The 20344-nt window shown below is 64.2% G+C and overlaps 2 protein-coding genes across 3 annotated transcripts; one reads left to right on the top strand and one right to left on the bottom strand.

Moving 5' to 3' along the window:
* On the bottom strand, window positions 1-4300 carry LSM7 (LSM7 homolog, U6 small nuclear RNA and mRNA degradation associated). Its single transcript, XM_056113231.1, has 4 exons — window positions 4237-4300; window positions 4021-4111; window positions 741-812; window positions 1-195 (listed from the first exon to the last, which is right to left on the bottom strand). The coding sequence occupies exons 1-4, from the start codon at window positions 4240-4242 to the stop codon at window positions 53-55; spliced, it is 312 nt and encodes a 103-aa protein (XP_055969206.1). The 5' UTR covers window positions 4243-4300; the 3' UTR covers window positions 1-52.
* Window positions 4301-4315: 15 nt separating this feature from the next.
* SPPL2B (signal peptide peptidase like 2B) lies at window positions 4316-17362 on the top strand. 2 transcript variants are annotated; one of them, XM_056113226.1, is made up of 15 exons: window positions 4316-4460; window positions 8019-8138; window positions 8613-8795; window positions 9197-9286; window positions 9689-9828; window positions 9947-10089; window positions 10339-10435; window positions 10799-10915; window positions 12008-12089; window positions 12405-12479; window positions 12566-12628; window positions 12890-12989; window positions 13230-13307; window positions 16065-16225; window positions 16960-17362. In XM_056113226.1, the coding sequence occupies exons 1-15, from the start codon at window positions 4392-4394 to the stop codon at window positions 17173-17175; spliced, it is 1734 nt and encodes a 577-aa protein (XP_055969201.1). In that variant the 5' UTR covers window positions 4316-4391; the 3' UTR covers window positions 17176-17362. The 2 variants fall into 2 exon arrangements, with proteins under 2 accessions (XP_055969201.1, XP_055969202.1); XM_056113227.1 differs by having other exon boundaries at window positions 16065-16290; window positions 16960-17096.
* The last annotated feature ends 2982 nt before the right edge of the window (window positions 17363-20344 follow it).

Here is a 20344-nt window from a genome sequence, read left to right on the forward strand (position 1 = left end):
AGAAAACTGATGCGAGAGGTATGCGGGGTGGGTTGGGGGGCGCGGGTCCGGGCTAGGCGTCCTGCTGCTGGATGAACGGGTTGGGGATGGCCTCCATGCCGTCCTGCGGGCAGATGAGCACCACCGACGTGCCGCGGCACACCACCAGCCCCAGCTGCCGTGTGTCCTCTGTCAGCTTGTACTGGTCATCGGGGTCTGCGGGGGTGATGGGGCGCTGGGGACACGGCAGGCCCCCCCTCCCCCGCCACCCCAGCTCCGGCCCCCACCCTGCAGTTCTGAGAGCCTGTCCTCATTCCACCGGGAGCGCGGGGCCCAGGGGACACTGGGAGCTAACTGGGGGCCCAGAGGCCTTGGCAGGTGCCAACAGATAAAGGCCCACCGACCCCCCCAATCCCGGGGGCTGTGGAGTAAGGAGGGCTGGGTGTGGGGGAGCCAGGCGCAGACCCCATCAGGAAGCCCACCCTGGGGATCCCCTGGAGAAGCCACGGGCTGAGCACTTTCCCCAGGACCAGGCTGGGCTCGCCACCTCCCGGGCTGCAGACCTGGACCAAAGCATAGAGCGCCACCCCCTACCCCCGGTGTGTGTGTATGTGTGTGTGTGTGTGGGGGTGTCTCTCCCACAGTTCTGGGGGCCACCAGGGCTACACCTGGTCCCGTGCCCCAGCCTCTGCCCCCTCTCCCCGGCCTGCAGGCACTTTTCTCTCACCCGGACTGGGTGCACCCCCCCCCCCCCCCCGTACCTCTCATGTACTCGATGGTGCCGTCCAACACGAGGTTGAGGAGCGGGTCAAAGCCCTTCAGGATTCCACTGGCTTGGAGGAAGCACCGAGGAGAGAAAGGCAGAGAAGGGGGCGGTGTGAGGGGCCCCCACCACGCAGCCCGGCACAGATGTGGGGGTTCAGCCTCTCTGGGGGCGGGAGACACGGGTGGCACGGGAGGCCTGAGCAACGGACTGGGTCACCAACTGTCGCTGCCTGGATTTGGGTGTGTGGGGGGGCACAGCCGGCAGTGTTCAGGGGCTACTCCCGGCTCAGTGCTCGGGGGACCCTGCAGTGCTAGGACAGGCGAAGTCTGGGCCCCGGCTGGTCTTCTGGCTGGGCACCCTGCACAGCTGGTGCCCTCGGGGTGGTCTCTTGGGGGATCCTGGAAACCCCCCACCTCGCAGGCCTCCCCCCCTTGCGAGAAGCTCTGAGCTCCACAAGATCATTACCAGGCCAGACAGTCCCAATGCAGCCTGACTCCTGAGTTTGTGAATAAAGTTTTATTGGCACACAGCCTGCTCACTGACATCTCCCAAGCCAGCGGGAAGGTGGGGGAGCCACCATCCCGGCCCCATCCAGGGGAACCCCAGCACTGTGGCCAAGCGGGGGGGCCGGAGGGTGCGGCAGGATTCTAAGAAGCAAAACCAGACCTGCCCCTGAGAGAAAGGGGCCTGGGCCCCTGTGAGTGAGGTCCCCAAGCTGGCCGCCTTTCAGCCCATCTGGGGTCAGGGGGGGTCTCATCTCCAGGAACTGACCAAAGGCCGGAAAGGAGGGGTCGGAGCAATGGGACAGCAGGGAGGGCGCTTGCCTTGCATGCAGCCAACCCAGGTTTGATCCCCGGCATCCCACAAGGCCCCCCAAGCCAGGAGTCAGCCTGGAGCACCACCAGGCGTGACCACCACCCATCCCCAAAAGATTAAAAAACAAGGAAATGGGACAAGAGAGTCTGAGCCGACACCCCCAAAGCTGCGAGCTTGTGGGGCGCCTTTCCCCCACAGCCCCATGAAGTCGGGGGTCTGACGACAGCTGCCGGCTCTGGGAAAAGGGAGCTGCATGGGGCAGAGACGGGCAGTCCTCAGACTTTGGTTGCTGGCCCTGGTCTCAGCCAGCCGGGCTGCGGTATGTGCCGCCTTGCATTGCAACCGACCCCGCTTTCACACCCAACACAGTGTCCCCTGCTCCCCCGAGCCGCGAGTGGCCCCTGAGCACAGGTTTGGCTCAATCCCCTGCCCGATGCTAAAATAAAGTGTACGGGGCACCCAGTGCCAGAGAATCCATCCAGGGCTCAGAGCACGCGGGAACAGGCCACAAATGCCACTGAGCGCAGGCAAAGCCACGCCTGTCACCTCCTGGGCTCTGCGAACATGGGGTGGGGCTCTTCACTTCTGGGGCCTTTGGGGCCACATGGTGCCAGGGACGGGACCTGGGGCTCCCACACGCAGAGGCTGCACCAGCCTTGGAGCCACCCCTTTGGCCCCTCACAAAGAGTGATTTATGGGGTCATGTGTAAGATCTTTTCTGTTGGGTTTTTGAAGTCATGCTTGGGGGCGCTTAGGATCAACCCCCAGTCCTGTGCCCAGGGGTCACTCCCAGCCATGTGCTCTGTGTGTGTGTGTGTGTGTGTGTGAGAGAGAGAGAGAGAGAGATGTAGGTGTGTGTGTGAGAGGCTGGGGCTCCATGTGTGGTGTATGTATATGATAATGTATGTATCTATATATGTGCGTGTGTGAGAGAGAGAGGCCGGGTCTCGAACCCAGTGCTTCCGCAGGCAATCAACGTGAACTATGAGCTCAGTCCAAGCCCCTTGGGATCTCTCAGCCTCCCCCCCTCCATTTCCCACTCCCAACAAGTAGTATTTCCCCCCGCTGGGACGCTACTTGACCCTCCAAATCTTGGGAAGAACTGGGGGGTTCTTCTGGGAAATGGAAGATCAATGAAGTGGAGTCACCTCCACATGCTTCTCATCTCCAGGTAGGGGGAGCCATTCCCCCTGTGATCAATGAGAAGTGATTTTTTTTTCTTTTTGGGCCACACCCAGCGATGCTCAGGAGTTCCTCCTGGCTCCTGCACTCAGAAATTACTCCTGGCCGTGCTCAGGGGACCATATGGGATGCTGGGAATCGAACCTGAGTCAGCTGTGTGCAGGGCAAACACCCTACCCGCTGCGCTATCGCTCCAGCCCAGAAGTGATTTATTTTTTTGGTCACTCAGGAGCTCACTCAGGCACTCAGGAATCACTCCTGCTGGCGGCACTTGGGGGGACCCTATGGGATGCCAGAGATCAAACCGGGCTTGGCCGCATGCAGAGCAAGCGCCCTCCCTTGTCCTAGGACTCTGGTCCCTCAATGAATGAGAACCCAGAAGCACAGGAGGGTGCAGGGAAAGGAGAGCTGAAACCTGGGACCCCCAAAGGGTCACCGCTAACGCGTGGCAGGCCAGGAAGCTGCCCCCATGACCCGTCCCCTTCCCCACCTTCCAGCGGCCAACTGGGCAGGTGCTGATGGCGCGAAGAGGGCGCCCGGCCACTCCGCCCTGCTGGCACGGGGCGCAGCTGCACGGGGGAGCGAGCCTCGGGAGGCCAATCTGGGAACCGCCAAATCTGCATCTCCCCTCCCATCCTCACCCCCTCTGCACTCAGGAATTACCCCTGGTGGTGCTCAGGGGACCATATGGGATGCTGAGTCCTCCAGGCGCGGGGGAAATCGGTGGTTACTCAAGAGGGACTTAAACGCGCATTCTCGGGGCTGGAGCAATAGCACAGCGGGGAGGGCGTTTGCCTTGCACGCGGCTGACCCGGGTTCGATCCCCAGCATCCCATAGGGTCCCCTGAGCACCGCCAGGTGTAACCCCCCGCCCAAAAAAAAAACCTGCGCGTTCTCGCCCCTCCTGGTCCCCGCGGTGCCACGCGCCAGGAAAAGCAAGTGCGCTTCGAGGGGTCCCTCGGGGGCGCGCTGCAGCGGGGATGGCGCGAGGCTGCTGGGGGGGGGGGGGAGGAGGGGAGTCGGGCTTTTGCAGAGAAACACTCAGCAAAAAAAAAAAAAATTAAAAAAAACTCCCGCAAAACGCTCCGGCTCGTGCCCTAGGGGGCCGCGGAGCCAGGCGCGCGCTCCAAAATGAATCCGGGCGCTGCAGCCACCGGGGACTGGGGAGTGACGGGGCTTCCCTGCACGCCGCGGGAAAGCGGGGCTTCGGGGGCCTGCAGACGGCGGGAACCCCCGGGGGTCCCACCCCGAGCGCCCTCCGGGGGGGGGTGCCTCACCTTCGCGGCCCCCCTGGAACTTCACCCGGATGGTCTTGTCGATGTACTTGGACAGGTCCAAGATACTCTCCTTCTTCTTCTTCTCTTTATCCTGCGGAGGGGACGCGAGAGCGAGTCAGGGGGAGCGCGCGGCGGCGGGATTGGGGGGGGGGTGGGGGGATGCTCGGGCCGCGCCGCCGCCGCCGCCGCCGCCGCCGCCGCACGCCCGCCGCTCACCGCCATGGCGCCGCGTCGCTGTGCGCAGGCGCGCGGACGCCGGCGCAGGCGCCCTGGCGCGATCTTTGACCCGCGCCGCCGCGCCTGCGCAGAGCCGCGCGCCGGGGCGTTGCTGGGAAACCTTCGGCTGACGGCCGCGGCGGGCCACCGGCGAGATGACAGCGGCGGCGGCGGCGGCGACGCTGTCGCGGCTCGCGGCCGCCTTCCTCCTGCTGACGCCCCAGGTGAGGGCTGCGCCCCGCGGCCGCCGGGACCCCGAGTCCTCCCGCGGCCGGGCCTCGGCCACGCCCGCCCGGGCCGCTCCCAAGTCGGGTGTGCGGGGTCCCCTTCCGGGACCCGCGCCCCGCTTTGTCCCCCAACCCCCGGGCCGGGGTCCGAGCCGTGACCTTGGCGGGCCGGGGACTGGCCCGACCCCCGTCACCGCCCCCCTAAACCCTTCCCAGCCGCCGCGGCGGGCGCTTCCGTCCTGGCTAGAAGTTTCGGGGTCCCCCGCCCCCCCCCCCCCGCCGCCACTCTCCTTTGCTGCTTCCCACCTTCCCCGCGCTCCTCTCTCGGGGCCTTTCTTTTTATTTTTTGGCTTTTTGGGTCACACCCGGCGATGCACAGGGGTTACTCCTGGCTCTGCACTCCGGAATTACGCCCGGCGGTGCTCAGGGGACCATATGGGATGCTGGGAATCGAACCCGGGTGGAGCCGCGTGCAAGGCAAACGCCCTCCCCCCTGTGCTATCGCTCCGGCCCGTCTTTATCCGGGGCTGGGGGTCAATTTCACTTGCCTGGGACCTCCACTGCCCCCCCCTCCCCACCACCAAGTCTAGATCTAGGATCTGCCTCTTTCCCCGAGCCTCAGTTTCCCCCCTGGCGCGCCCTGGGTGCGCGCCCCGCGGCGTGCGTGATGCTCGCTCGGGTGCCCAGAGCCGCAGCGGCCCGGCCCGCGGCGAGGACCCCCGCCCCCCCATCGCGTCCCCACTTTTGCAGTGTGACCTTGGGCGCCGGGACCCTCCCCCCCACCCCCCCCAGCCCCACTCCCCGCGTTTGTCTTTCTCCTGGAGAAGGGATAACGTGGCGGGGGCGGGGTGGGGGGCGTGTGTGTGTGACCCCCGGGGCGCCTCTGTCATCGCTGTCATTTCCAAGTTCTCCCTCCAAGCGCAGGACGGGGCAGCCCCACCCCCACCGCCCGCCTTTTCTCCAACAGCCTGGCAAATGCGGCTGCTAAACTGGTCTGGGCTGGCTGCTCGCTGCTCGCTCGCAGGGGGCCCCCTTTTTGCCCACCTCACTCCCCGCCCCCCAAGTCCTAAGTCTGTTCACGTCATCACAGCGGGAGCCACATCTTTCCAAGTGGGTCAGATCTTTTGTGTGTGTGTGTGTGTGTGTGTGTGTGTGTGTGTGTGTGTGTCCCCAGGCTCCCCTCTTCCCAGCTCTGGTTCTGTGGAAGATACATCCTGGGGGGCCGGGTTGGGGGGTGGGGGGAGAATTAGATTAGATTAGATCCTCATTTCCCCCAAATCTGCACCTTCCCTCCCATCCTCACCCCCTCAGTTTAGTGTTGCTTCTTTCTCTGTCCTCCACTGCCTCCCCACCTCCCCTGTCCACAGCTTGGGTCATAGGGACTTTGGACACTTGGAACAAGGGTCAAGTCCGATGGGCGAAGTGAAGCAGGCTCACGGGAACACGGGAGCAACTAGGGCAGCCCTGGAGGGCTTCTCAGAGGTGGTGGCACCAGCCGACAGGGGTGCTTGTAGGGCTTAGCAAGGGCTTGTGGGTGGGTGCTTGTTTTTTGGTGGGAGTTGTGGGACGTGGTGATCTCCTGGGGGTACTGTCACTCACTGTAGCAGTTCCTCCTGTACCGAGTGACTTCCCCTGAGGACTGTTCCCAGAAGATGGGGTGCGGGTGGCCTCCCTGGTTGGGGTACAGGGGCGAGCTGGACCACTCCCCCACTTGGGGGCGCCCTCTCGACGTGGGGAGCCCCTGCAGCCCCGGAAGAGAGCAAACAGCCCCATGTCTGGGGCGACACCGAGACGGGGGGCTCCATCCCCCGCACCCCATGGGCTCCCCTGAGCCCTGCCAGAATGGGTCCCTGAGCGCGGAGCCCGGAGTCAGCCCTGAGCTGAGCGCCTGCCAGGTGTGGCCCCAAGAACAAAACAAGTGAAAACTGTCCCAGGTGGTGGCACTTACTGCCACGCCCTTCCCCGGCCCCGCCCCCTCTCCGCTATCCTCCTTCCCCAGTGGCGCCCCCAAAGGCGGCTCCCTGCTGCTATCTCGCCTAACTTTTGCCCTGTGCGCCCCACGCCCTGCACCCGGACTTCCTCTTGCCCGAGGTGTGGATTCCTGGGGTGCCGGTCCTTCGGTCAGCTGACTTCTCCCCCTCCCGATCACGTGCTTTTTGCTTGAGCCGCACTCCAGCCTGCAGACTTGCGGGTTCTTGATGGGGTCCTGAGTGACTGGAAAAACTTATTTGCGGGGCCAGGCAGTGGCCGTCTGCAGTGGGGGGTGGACGGGCATGGGGGACACACACACTCCCTGAAAAGAGAGAGGGTGTCCTCAGGTCTCTGAGCACCCACTGGCAGCTCAGGCCAGGCTGATGGGTCTCTGTGGGAGCAGAGCCTGGAAGTGGGGGGCTCCCCGGTCCTGCTTCGGGTCAGGGGGCCCGGGTGGGCTGGGGCACAGGCAGCAGGGGAAGGCCCCCAGGACCCCATGGGCCTCAGATAGCTCCCCTTGCCAGCTCCTTTGTCTAGTACTGTGTCCCGTACCCCGTTTCTAAGGAAGCATGGCCTCACCCTACACCCACGCAGTCTGGCTGGTGGGTGTCCCCTCACTCACAGCCACAGAGTCACCCCGGCACCAGTGTGGCCGTCCAACTCTGGGGTACTGGGGGGGGTGTTTCAGTGGTGGGGGCCCGCTGTTGTTCCCAGCCTGGCCCCTTTTGGTCCTATGAGATTCTCAGCCTGCGAGGGTGGCCCCGCCTGTTCCCACCAGCGCCTGGGAGCCCCATGCTGTGCCCAGTGCACAGTCCTGTGCCCCCCCCACCTGTGGCCCAGGCAGCGCCTTCACTCAGCAAGCTTGACCCTGGGCACAGCTCCTAGGGACAGAGGCGGTTCTCAGGGGCTGAGGGGCCTGGGCTGGAGTATGGCTGGGGGTGGGGTGGGGGCACAGCCCCAGGGCAGATGGGGTGATCCGGCAGGGGAGAGCAGGTTACACTAGGGTTCTCACTGCAGGGGGCTGCGGGCTCCCCCTGGTCAAGCAGCTGGCACACAGGGGCCCAGGAGGTTTGGGGTTCCGGCCTGCCCCTCTGGTTTGCAGCTGGGTCCAGCGCCCATCCCAGCAGACTATGTTATTGTTTCTGTGTTGCCAGAAATTGACAGAGGTGCTGGAAGGCAGAGCTGGGTGGACGCCTATGGGGCATCCCACCCTGCGGGTCCAACATCTCTGGCTTCGGGGTGCAGGGTCTGCCCCTTGCCCCCCCCCAACAGAGCCAACTTCTGACCTGGCCACTTTATTGTCCCTGGGAGGCTGTGGAGCCCCCCTGGCCAGCGTCCTGTTGGGACTGGTCATGGGACCTGGGCTTTATACATCTCCCCCACCCCCCTTCCCCGGGTAAACCTCCAGGGCGTCAGGAACGCCCCTGACCAGGCTGCCCATGTCGCCCCGAGGTTCCCGCCACAGTTAATGTCCCGGACTCCCCAGGAGTGCGCCTGAGCCCAGGCAGGGAGGGTGGGGTGCGCAGAGGCCCCCCCTTCCTCAGGTCTGTGCCCCGCGGGCCCTGAGTCCCCCTCCTCTGGCAGGTGATGGCCGAGTACGGCATGGTGCACGTGGTCTCCGAGCACGGCGGCCCCAAGGGCAAGGACTACTGTGTGCTCTACAACCCGCAGTGGGCACACCTACCCCTGGATCTAGCCAAAGCCGTGAGTACAGGGGGTGGGGGCGGGGCTGGTGGAGTGCCCCGGACTCGGCGCTTGGGACCAGGACCAGGGGCAGCCCCGCGCCCACCGCGCCTGCCCCCTGACTCTTTGGACGCCCCTGGGGTTCCCCTATGGGGGGGGGGCCTGTCAGTGGTCCTGGGAGCGTGCCCACACGCGCGAGCCTGGCTCACAAGCGAGTGAATTACGAGTGTGCACGGGTGTGCGGATGCGCAGCGTTTGCGTGGGGAACGTGCGTGACACACGCGGGTGCTCACGTGCGTGTGTGCAGGTAAAGTAACGCACGACGTCCGCGCGTGCGAGGGCCCGGCCCTGCGCTCCACATCGTTCAGCCCCGGGGATCTGGATCCAGGGACGGGGCGCCTGTGGGCTCTGGCTTGGAGACACCCCCTCCCCCCCTCCACCCGTGGGCTCAGTGTGGCCCGCAGCACGCTGGTGACCCGCCTGCCCTCCTCGCAGTCTTTCCTGCCGCTCAAGGACTGGTCGTCCTCCCTGCTCTGCTCCGCGGCCGACCTCCCTTCACAAGGCTTCAGCAACCAGATCCCGCTGGTGGCGCGCGGCAACTGCACCTTCTACGAGAAAGTGCGGCTGGCTCAGGGCAGCGGGGCGCGGGGGCTGCTCATCGTCAGCAAAGAGGCGCTGGTATGCCCCGCCCTCGGGCCCGCCCCTTCCGGGACACGCCCACCATAGGGCCCGCCCCCTCCAGCACACGCCCAATGAGGTCTGCCCTTCCGGGACACGCCCCACATGACACCGCCCCGTCCGGGACACGCCCCTCCTGGGAGGACGGGGCACTGGGATTGTCTGAGCCTGGACCTCAGCCTGAGACCCAGCACCCCTGTAGCATCAAGTTCCCTTTGCGCCCTCCCCTTCCAGGTCGGTGACAGTCTGGCTGAGCCAGGCTGCAGGCCTGCCTCCCAACCCCACTCCTCATGAGGGGGATCCCCTCCCTGCGGCTCACCGAGGCCCCCTGCCACCCCCACCCCCACCCCCACCCCCACGACTCCCTGCGGGTGGTGTCTTATCTCTGTGCCCCTGCGCAGGTTCCGCCCGGAGGGAACAAGTCCCAGTACGACGAGATTGGCATCCCAGTGGCCCTGCTTAGCCACAAGGACAAACTGGACATTTTCAAGGTGGGGCCCGCCCAGCAGCTGGAAGTGGGCAGGAACAGACCGGAAGGTCTGGGATTAGCCCCATGGAATCGGCTAATGGACCTGGCCTTGCCCAGCCCTGGGCACCCAGCTGCCTGCATGGGAGGCACAGGCTCCTCAGCCTGACTGGGCAGAGTCTCGTGTCCACCCTCAATTCCGGGGAGCCCTGGGAACTGCTGTGTCCACTCCAACCCTGCTTGCTCCCGCCCTCCCTCCCTATAGGGCTGCCCCCATGGTCACTGCGAACTGGGTTTAGGGTACGCTCTTCCTGCACACTGCTAGCCTGCCCCATCAGTGCCCTGCTCTTGGGGGAAGCCTGGGCCTGGTACCCCAGGGGCCTTGGGAGGCCTGACCTTGCACCCCATCCTACCCTTCCCACGGCAGAGCTTTGGGCCAGCGGTGCGGGCGGCACTCTACGCGCCCAGTGAGCCCATGCTGGACTACAACATGATCATCATCTTCGTCATGGCCGTGGGCACTGTAGCCCTTGGTGGCTACTGGGCAGGGAGCCGCGACGTGAGGAAGTGAGTCACCCAAGCGAGTAGGTGGGCGGGTGACACAGTGACCGGTGCCTGGGCACCGCCGTGGCCTCCAGTGCCGCCTCTCATCCCATCCCCTGGCCCTGTTGCCCCAACCCCAAAGGCGGTACTTGAAGCATAAGCGGGATGAAGGGCCAGAGAAGCAGGAGGACGAGACGGTGGACGTGACGCCTGTCATGATCTGTGTGTTCGTGGTCATGTGCTGTGGCATGCTGGTGCTGCTGTACTACTTCTACGACCAACTGGGTGCGTGCAGCCCCGCCCCACCCCATAAGCCCTGCCCCGTTTCCAACTAGCCCCGCCCTGGGGACACAGGCCCCACCCCATGCCACAAGCCCCGCCCCTAGGAGGCCGGTCCCGCCCATAGAAACAAGCCCCGCCCCTGGGGCACTTGGCACGCGCCCCCGCCCCAGCAAGCCCCTGCCCTGGGCAAACAGTCTTGGCTCTGCCTTCCGCCCTGGGGGAACCGAGTCCCACTCACTCTCTGCCCCACAGTCTACGTCATCATCGGCACCTTCTGCCTGGCTTCCTCCACTGGTCTCTACAGCTGCCTGGCGCCCCTTGTCCAGCGGCTGCCCTTCTGCAAGTGCCGGTGAGCGCCAGGGGTCGGGGGGGGGGGGGCTGTCCTTGGGCCCCTACTCCCCAAGAGTACTCCTTCCCTCCCGGGGACAGCTGGGCTCAAGGCACCCGGAGCAGAGTGGACTTGGGGGTCCGGGGATGGGGGGGAGGGCTGGTGCTCCAGGCCTGGAGGTCCCGCTGTTGAGGGACTGGCACTGGCCAGATGGCTATTTAGAAAGCCTGGATTGGGGGGCGGAGGCTTTTCAGGGTGTAGTCAGGGGTAAGGGGCTGGGCGATGCCGTACTCCCCCCTTCCCACCTCCCAGTCCCAGGGCCGTGTGGCGGTGGGTGGGGGTGCCTGCTGGCGCCACTGGGTGCTAAGCCCCCTCCTCCCCCAGGGTCCCCAGCAACGGGCTGCCCTACTTCCATAAGCGCCCGCAGGTGCGGCTGCTGCTGCTGGCCGTGCTCTGTGTGGCCGTGAGCGTGCTGTGGGCCGTCTTCCGGAACGAGGACCAGTGAGTGCCCGCCCCGCTGTCCCCGCGTGCCCCCTCGCCAGCCTTGACCTCGTGAGGCGCTGGGCGCCCCCGCAGCTGGCCCAGCGCCTGGCCCATGAAAACCCTCCTTTCAGCCTCCTGGAAGTGACGGCCGCGGGGGAGGCCAGCTGCCGCCGCCGGCCACCCCACCCGCTGCCCCGGCCACACGGGCCACTGCGCTTGTCTGGAGCCGGGGAACTGTGATAGTGATCTGGTTCTCAGGGATGCCAGGCCTCCAAGACGGCTGGGGCTGGTTGGGGACACCCAGAGCCCAGAGGGGTGGGGCACCAAGTCCTTCGGGATGGCCGGAGGGGACAGCAGAGCGCAGCCTTGCCCACTGGGCCCACGCAACTCCTGCACGCCCCCACCAGGGTGCAGGTGGGGCCTGTCCCCGCGACACCCCCGGTGTGACTCTCCATCTGCTCTCCGGCGCCCGCACCTCCCCCAGGCTGCTAAATGCTCTTGGCTCTGCGGCGCGCCCAGCGACAGATTTCCCTGGCAGAAGGAGAAGGGAAATATTTGAAGTCCTTTGTACGCAAAGCGAATGCGAACTCTCACGGCGAAGTCCCCGCCAGAGACTGGCTGGACGGCTGAAAGCGGAACCGGCTGCGTGCCCACCTGCTTCTCCCGGCCCACAGGGGGGCAGGAGTGTGAGGAGAGCACCGGGTGCACGCCGGGTGACGGTCTGGGCACCCACCCGGTGGTCCCCGTGCAGCCGCTGCTCCCTGGCCTGTCTGTCCCCTGGCACCCACTAGGACTGGGCAGCCCGGAACCTCAAGTTCCCAGGGTCAGCGCTGTCTGTCACCCCCCTGGCATGGTCAGCGTAGGTGTTGCTGGGTGGTTCCAAGTGGACCCTGGGGAGAACTGCACCCCACAGAGGCACCGGTTCTGCCCCCCAGAGACTGGGGGGTAACCCCAGCACATGTCCTGCGTCAGGGGATGGGGGCCCTAGGTTCCCCAGGGGCTTCCATTTCCATGAAAGGTGGGGGGAGGGTGGCAGAGAGTGCTTGGCCATGGAGGTCGGCGCCCCTGCCGGCCCCAGTGCCCCCCACAGTCTGCCGTGCCACCCCCTAGGTGGGCCTGGATCCTGCAGGATGCGCTGGGCATCACCTTCTGCCTGTACATGCTGAAGACCATCCGCCTCCCCACATTCAAGGTGAGGGGGTCCTCGGCCCCAGGGGCGCGCTGATCTGGGGTCCCACCCCTCTAGGTTGTTGAGGTGTGGTGGAGGGGATGACCCCCCGCAGAATCTATAAGGTGGGTGGGGAGGCTGCCCAGAGGGCGGAGAGCAGGCGCCCCCCCCCCCCCCATCCAAATAAACCAGGAAAAGGCAGAAACTTCCCTGCTTGCCCACAGTCCTTGGTCTGGCTTTCCTGGGGCCTCTGCTTGTCCCGGCAGGGTGGCTGAGCCCTGGGGGTGGGGTCACAGGGCCCCCAGCGGCCACAGCAGTGAGGCCTCCCGCTGCCCCCAGGCCTGCACGCTGCTGCTGCTGGTGCTGTTCTTCTACGACGTCTTCTTCGTGTTCATCACGCCCTTCCTGACCAAGGTGGGCGCCCTCTGCCCTTCCCGCCCCGCCCTCAGCCCGGCCCCACACCCCCACCCTGACACGACCCTCTGCCCCCTGTTGGTTAGAGCGGGAACAGCATCATGGTGGAGGTGGCCACTGGGCCAGCGGACTCCGCCACGCACGAGAAGGTGAGGCGTGAGGTGGGGTTGAGTGGAGGGGCGGGGCTTGAGCGGAGGGGCGGGGCCGAATGGGTGGGGCTTGTGTGAATGGGCGGGGTTTGGCTAGGGGCGGGGCTCACGAATGGGCAGGGTTGGGGCGGGGCTCAGAGATGAGCCGGGGTTGGCCAGGTGGGCGGGGCTTGAACAGATGACCCTGGCATTCTGGCATAGGCTGGGCATGGGCCAGATGCGTAGGGCCTGCAGACCTGGCCTCAGCCTCGCTCTCCCTAGCTCCCCATGGTCCTGAAGGTGCCCCGACTCAACACCTCCCCCCTGGCACTCTGTGACCGGCCCTTCTCCCTCTTGGGCTTCGGGGACATCCTCGTCCCAGGTATGGAGCAGGCTGCGGCCAAGCGGAGGGGGGCTGGTTGGCGGCCATGGTCACCCTTGGGGAGCTCAGTTGCAGGGGGCAGCTGGTGGGGCGGGAAGCTTGCCACCCTCAGCGCCCTGGGGAGAGCTTCCCTGTGGAAGTAGGGTCCTTCCCACAGATTTGGGGTCCCTTCCATGCACTGGGGTCCGTGTCTTCCGTCCTCACCCTGCTGCACTGACTCTGCCTCATCCTCCCTCGCAGGGCTGCTGGTCGCCTACTGCCACAGGTTTGATATCCAGGTTCAGTCCTCCCGGCTCTACTTCGTGGCCTGCACTGTAGGTGAGCCGGGGCCGCCCTCCACACGCCTGGTTGGGCTGCATGGTACCTGGGTGCGCGCTCTCCCTGTCTCCCTCTCTACCCAAAGCCAGTTCCACAGAGATCACTTATTTTTTTTATTTATGTAGGAGTACTGCTATTTATTCAGCCACTGATTAGGCTGATTGAATTGTGCATGAACTCCATCTTAGTTTTTTTCTTCTTCCATTTTTTATAATTTTATTTATTGAATCACTGAGAGCAGTTACAAAGCTTTCGGGTTTAAGTCTCGGTCATACAATGAAACACCCGTACCTTCACCAGTGCCCATTCTCTACCACCAGAAACCCCAGTATAATTCCATCCCTCCCCCTACCTGTGGGGCAGATGATTTCCAAATTACTCTCTCTACTTTGATTACACTCGATATTTTGACACCAGACCCACCATTATTATTTGAGATTTTACCCCAACACTCAGATCTGCCAAAAAGGCAGCAGTAGACAATTTGTTTTCTATTGCTGGTTATGAATAACATATGATGTTGCGTGGCTGCAGTAGTGGCTGTGATTTTGAAATTCTGAGATTTTAACAATTAAATCTGGAGGGATTTCTTGCCAAAACCTGCTGGGTTCTGAGATTTGTTCCTGAGTCTCTGGGATCATGGCCGTTAAGCAGCTTGATTAAGAGCCATTTGTGGGCGGCAATTCAGGGTTTCATTGGGATGAAAAGGAAAGGGTCGGCTCCACCCCCATCCTGTGAGACCCCACGTGTCTCGTCACTGCCGGCCCAAACCTGACTGTCCAATGACCTCTGGAAGATGGTGGCCACTGACCCACCTAGGTTGAGCAGGCGGATTGACAGCACCCTTTCCCCCCTAGGGTGGCCCGGCAGCTGCTGGGTTTCGAGATTTGTTTCTGAGTCTCTGGGATCATGGCTGTTAAGTAGCTTGATCAGGAACCAGAAAGGCCGTTCATGGGTGGCGACTCTGGGTCTCATTGGGATGGGGAGGAAAGGGCCGGCTCCACCCCCATCCCGTGAGGCCCCACGTGTATTGTCACTGTGGATCCAAATCTGACTGTCCAGTGGCCTCTGAAGGATGGTGGCCACCAGGCCGCCAGGGGGAACAGGCCAATGCATGAAACCTATTCCCACCTGGGTTGGCCCAGCACCGGTAACCTACTGCAGGGACCGGATGCATTTCTGCCAAAAGCTGTTGGGTTTCAAGATTTGTTTCTGATTCTCTGGGATCATGGCCGTTAAGCAGTTCGATCAGGAATCAGAAAGGCCATGCCTCCAATTATATAGCTGAGCTGGAGGTGGTTTGTAGGTGTGTCTCCCACATACCTAACTTTTGGCTGTTTATTTTCTTAGTAAACTTTTCCCCAAGTTTTTGGGGCCTGGCCAAAGGCACAGCAGCAATTTCGGGTTATCTGGAAGCCTGGAGGCGCCATGAGGCTGCTGATGCACTCGCCTCACCAGAAGTCACTTTTGTATTTGGGCCCAGATTCTCCTTAAAAATATCCAATCTGGGGGCCGGAGAGATAATACAGCATGAAGGGCGTCTGCTTTGCATACAGCCGAGCTGGGGCTCGATCGCCTGGATCCTACTGGGTCCTCCGAACCTTCTAGGACCGATCACTGAGTAAACCCTGAACACTGCCAGGTGTGCCCCCCAGACCAAAGCTGTGTGATGACCCCACGCTTAGCTCTTGAGGAAACCCCTTGTGCTGCCCCTGTCCCCCCAGAATCTGGTCAGGACACAGTGGGTGAGGTGCGTTGGACCCGGGGAGCTGGAGCATAGGGAGGGTACTGTCCTTAATCACGGCCAACCTGGGTTCTGTCCCCAGCACCATGTAGGGTCCCCCGAACCCCACCAGGAGTGATCCCTGAGTGCAGAGCCAGGAGTCAGCCCTGAACACCGCTGGGTGTGGCCTAAAAATTAGCCCAAAAAATCATTATAAAACACTGGACGGTATGGGGAGCTCCCAGTCTGGGCAGCCAGGGCCCCACAGACAGCAGGCAGGAAACATGGAGAACTGGGTGGGGTCATCACTCTGGACAGTGTCCCATGCCCTAGGTCCCCCCTGCAGCCGCCCACCTCCCGCATGCAGCACAGGGCCACTGCCCTTTTCATTCTGTAGGACGATGAATGGGTGCGGCTGACGTGTGAAAGGGTGGGCGAGTGTGCCACTGAGACCCCGCACAGCTGGACACACGTGCCAGTTGTGTACAGGTCCGTGCACGCACGCCCAGGCATGCATCCACACACGCTGGGAACTCGTGTTTCCACACTCCTGCACACACACATACACATGTTCATGAATACATGCCAGGTACATGCATGCATTCACATACAATCACCCACACCGGGTACACGTATACATTTGCATGTTTTTTGCGCACGTTGGATATGCACAGACATTTACATACTCATCCTGAATCTCTGCTGGCTACACACATTTACACACTGATGAGTCCAGTAGGTGCTTCACGTGCAACCCTGCACACACACACGCTTCTGTGCATGCTGGGGGCAGAGCCTGTTCCGGTCTGTGGGCTCCGACTTCAGGCAGACCCCGGTGCCCACCAGGCTTCTCCCCCCAAGCACCACTGACCCCTGCGGTACGGAGTTTCGAGTCCATCATCCTTGGGGAGCCCCACCCCCCCACCGGCACTCTCTCCTGCCCACCCTTTCCTGCCCCTCCCTCAGCAGCCTCTGCGCCCCCAGCGCTGGGGGTGCTGTGGGGGACAGCCGGTGACATGGTGTCTGTCCCACAGCCTACGGCATCGGCCTCCTGGTGACCTTCATGGCCCTGGCCCTCATGCAGCGCGGCCAGCCCGCCCTTCTCTACCTGGTGCCTTGCACGCTCCTCACCAGCTGCGGCCTGGCGCTGTGGCGCCGGGAGCTGAGGATGTTCTGGACGGGCGGTGGCTTTGCGGTGAATACCGGTTTGCTATGACTGCCTGCCAACAGTACCCCCCCCAGGCCCTAACTAGAGTTCAAGTTGAGTAAAGCTCTCGCGGCATTGCCGGCCGCCCTGCGGCCTGGTCCCGGGTTCCCCCAGCGGTGCTGGGAGGTGGGCGTGTCTGGGGAATGGGGCACCCGGTCTAGTCACGGCGCATCGTTCCCACCAGGGGGCCGCCCAGCCTGGGGCGTGACAGCAGAGGCTCATTGAGTGCCTCTCTGGACAGGGGGAGGCCCGGAACCCCCACTGGAGGGCCAGCGGTGACTGGCTGCTTCCTGCCCAGAGAAGACAGCCCCAGTCTTGGGGATCCCTGTGGGGGCGGGCAGAGTCCGCCAGGTACGGGGAGCACACCTGCGACCTCCTGGCTAAGGGCGTCCATGTGGCAGGGACTGGGGGTCCGGGTGCATGAGGTCCCCTGAACCGTGCAGGCAAGGATGGGACTGAAGGGAAGTCGCAGGGCCCAGAAGGGGAACCCAGGAGCAGCACTGGCCCCCGCGGTGGTACCGAGAGTGGGGAGCTGGGCATCTGCTGTGTCCTCCCGGGGGACCCGAGCCCCCAAGCAGCCCCTTCCCCGAAGGTTTCAGAGCAGAGAACAAGCTGCAGCCCTCATGTGTGCCTGTGTGATAGGGGTGGGGGGCTCGGGGGAGCCTGGAGCCCCGTTCTTGGGGAGCAGGACCCCAGGACCTTCCCACTCTCACCTTTCACAGAAGGACCTACCTCAGTCTACCTGGGCGCCGGGTCCCCCCGAGGGCTCCCAGCCAGCCACAGACTCAGAGGGGCCAGCGGCCCAGCAGCCTGCCGCAGAGGAGCCAGCCGGGCCGCCCTCAGAACCAAGCCGGCCCCAGGAACCTGAGCAGCCCGTGGCCAGTGTCCCTGGCCATCAGCCCCCCACACCCACAGACCAGCCCGGCACCTCGGCTTAGGAAGGGGGCGGCCCGGACTGCAGGGCCCGCCCGCACCTGCGAGAGATGAGGGGCTCAACGCTGGAGCTGCCTGGGCCCCGCAACTTGGTGCTCGCTCTGATGGACGCTCGGCCCGTCCTCACCTGCTGGCCAGTCCCCTCCTGCTCCGGACTCCTCCGGCCAGCCCTGCCCTGCCTGACGCCGCCCACCGGCCAGCCCCGCCCCGTCCGCTTGGCCCCGCCTCCGAGCCCGCCTAGCCACGCCCAGCCCTGCCTAGCCACTCCCACCCAGTCCGGCCTAGCCACGCCCACTCCCGCGCAGCCTCGCACCTGCTTGCATGGCTGCAGTAGCCTCTTTGCCGAGGTCCCCCCGTGGGGGAGTACCCCACATTCTCGCCCCCCCAGGCCTCACAGGGGCGCACGAAGCTGGAGGCACGCCCACATTGGTGCTTAAGGCTGCCGCTTTCCTTGAAGGGGAGCCCCTCCCCGCAACACCCTGTCCCCACCGGCCCGAGCGATGCTTTCCAGGGACGCCACCACCAGGACTGCAGTTGTGGCCCTGGACGCCTTGGCTGGGCGGGGCCTGCGGGGCCCGAGTAGTGCAGCCCCCCACCCCCCACCCCTTCTTCACCAGCCGGCCTGCGGGACCCCAGTCCCCGCACTCCATCTGCACGTTGACAGAAGCGGCAGAGGTGGCGCCACCTCTTAGGGTGAGAGTCTGCACCACCCCCCTTGGGGGGCCCCTTCAGCTGCCCCTAGGACGGGTCTGCACGCCCCTCCTGCCCAGGGCACACACCACTGGCCCCCCCACCCAGGCAGACGAGCACCCTCTAGGGAGACCCCAGGAGAAGCCCGCACGTGGGAGAAAGAACATTCTGGAACTGGCATGTCGTCTTCTACCTCACCGCCAGGACGTTGCACCTCGAGACAGGTGCCATGGTAGAACTGGCCAAGGTCCCGCCCCACTGTGTCCCCCACGGTCCCCCTGGGGGCTCCAACCCCAGGCCGCTGACAGCTGGGCTGTCCTGGCCCCGGGCGGCAGCTCCTCGGCTCCCCGCACTCCAAGAGGTGGTGCCCGCCCGCCCGCCCACCCAAGCCCCCGTCCCCGCTGCCCTGTGGTTGGCGCCGGTCGCCCTGGCCAGTCCCAAGAACTACCAGCACAGATGCCCGCGTCAGTCGCTCAGCTGCGCTTGTGCGGGGAACGCTTTATTTCACAAACAGCAGCCCCTTCCTGCCTGCGCCCACCCGGTTCTTGAGGGCGCCGTGGGTCCTGGGAGGGCACTCGCTGGACCTACTGGTCTGGCCGCAAGGACTGGGGGGGGGGCGGGGAGCCCGCCCTGGGCAGCAGGCCCTGCACTCCTCTCCCCTGCTGCACCTTCAATCAAAGCCATTTTATACTTGGGTGGAAGGGGGCCTGCTCTGTCGCCCGGAAACGAGACTGACACTCGCAAAGCAGATGCTGGTTGCCCGGCGGGGCGGTTTCTCCTGCCTCCGGGCTGATCTTGTCATTAAACTTGGCTTTTGATAGTCACGACTTTGGCTCTGCATGTTCCACGGGACTGCGCAGGGAGGTGGCTGGGCCGCCGGGCTGTTCCACGCAGTGGGGGCCTCCCCCGACGGCCACAGTGGGAAGCGGCTCTGCATCCGCAGACTCCTACGAACTGTGTGGGTCGCTCACACGCTCGGCTCTGGTTGTTGCCACAAGCTTCTGGCCAGAAGCACCCCAGCCCACGCTGGTCCCTGGAACAACAGGTCCCAAATATCTGTCCTGGAGGTTTGGTCATGAAATACTCTTTCGGTATATATATATATATTTTTAGTGGCTTTGAAATGTCAAGCCTGGGGTCAGAGCCAGTAGTACTGTTGGGAGGGTGTTGGCCTTGTGTGTGGTCGACCCGGGTTCGATTCTTCCCGACATCCCATCTGGTCCCTTGAGCACCACCAGGAGCGGTTCCTGAGTGTAGAGCCAGGAGTAAGCCCTGAAAAGCAGCAGCAACAACCACAAAACTGCATGAGGCCCAAGAGAGATGGTACAGTAGGAAGGGCGTTTGACTTGGACGCAGCTGACCCGAATTTGATCCCCAGCAACGCATAGGGTCCCCAAAGCCCCGCGAGGAGTGATCTCTGAGCACAGAGCCAGGAGTCAGTCCTGAGAACCGCTGGGTATGACCTGAAAACCAAACCCAACCAAATAAAAAGTAACCTGGAGGGCAAACGTTTATTTCCCAAAATGTAGTAGTTACTCGCATTAACAATCTCCTCCCCACCGCCCTCACTCCTCTCCTCTGACAAGTCCTGGTCAGCCCTCTGGGGCCTCTGTCCAGGTCACCTGGACTCACCTGGACTCACCTGGCCAGCCCTGTCCTTTCCCTGACTCCCAAAGCAGCCCCAGCGCCAGGGTACCCCTCCCCCTGGGCACTTTTTGTGGGGGCGGCGGAGACGGGAGACTGTCCTGAAGCCCCATTGTCCACCTGGGCACCTGGGGGAGCGGGGTGAGGGAATCGGGGTTCCCAGGTGAAGTGAGGAGGCGAACTGCCAGCCTCAGTGTGGCCCAGGTAGAGGAGAGAGGAGGACAGAGCCCACTCCCACGCCCCCACCCCGTCAGGGGACCCCTGGTTTGTGAGAAGGGTGACTCCCCCAGCCAGGGCAACTGCTGGGGTGAGGAGGGGACGCGTCCACAAGCCACATGACTTCGTGGTGGACGGCTCCCGACCCAGCAACACCCCCACCTGGGGACCCCGGGAGCAGGAACCCACCTCACCGACGACCCCATCCCTTGCCCCTCACTACAGGGACCTTTTGCAAGGAAAGAAAGGAAGAGGCTCCCCCTACCCGCACCTGGAGGCATCCCCGCCCGTTCCCAGGCCCTTTCTGGCCACGCCCCTAAACTAATGTAGGCCCCGCCCTTCCACCTGTCCTCGCCTATCCAGACCGTCTTCTCGCGTCAGGCCCCGCCTCCCAAGAGTCCCGCCCCCTACAGCCCCGCCCCGACCAGCAGGCCACGCCCCGACCAAGGCCACGCCCCTCCGAGTTCCCACCTGTCCCGGTGCGTCCTGGCTGGCGGGGCCGCCGCGGTGCAGCCTCCAGCAGGGTGAGTAGGGACGGGGGGCGCGGGTCTCCTCGGAAACGGGGCAGCCCCTCTCTCCCACCCTCGGTCTGCGCGGGCCGCGCCGCATGGACAGCGTTGGGTG

The sequence above is a fragment of the Sorex fumeus genome, unplaced genomic scaffold (assembly GCF_029834395.1).
Source record: "Sorex fumeus unplaced genomic scaffold, SorFum_2.1 ptg000019l, whole genome shotgun sequence".
Classification (NCBI taxonomy): domain Eukaryota; kingdom Metazoa; phylum Chordata; class Mammalia; order Eulipotyphla; family Soricidae; genus Sorex; species Sorex fumeus.

What these genes read in the sequence shown, in the direction of transcription:
- LSM7 (XM_056113231.1), bottom strand. An exon ending in GTTCCAGGGGGGCCGCGAAG is followed by an intron (nt 813 to 4,020) that starts GTGAGGCACCCC and finishes GCTTCCTCCAAG; the next exon opens with CCAGTGGAATCCTGAAGGGC. An exon ending in CACCATCGAGTACATGAGAG is followed by an intron (nt 196 to 740) that starts GTACGGGGGGGG and finishes TCACCCCCGCAG; the next exon opens with ACCCCGATGACCAGTACAAG.
- SPPL2B (XM_056113226.1), top strand. Translation starts at nt 4,392, where the DNA reads ATGACAGCGGCGGCGGCGGCGGCGACGCTGTCGCGGCTCGCGGCCGCC. An exon ending in TCCTCCTGCTGACGCCCCAG is followed by an intron (nt 4,461 to 8,018) that starts GTGAGGGCTGCG and finishes CTCCTCTGGCAG; the next exon opens with GTGATGGCCGAGTACGGCAT. An exon ending in TCACGCCCTTCCTGACCAAG is followed by an intron (nt 12,480 to 12,565) that starts GTGGGCGCCCTC and finishes CCTGTTGGTTAG; the next exon opens with AGCGGGAACAGCATCATGGT.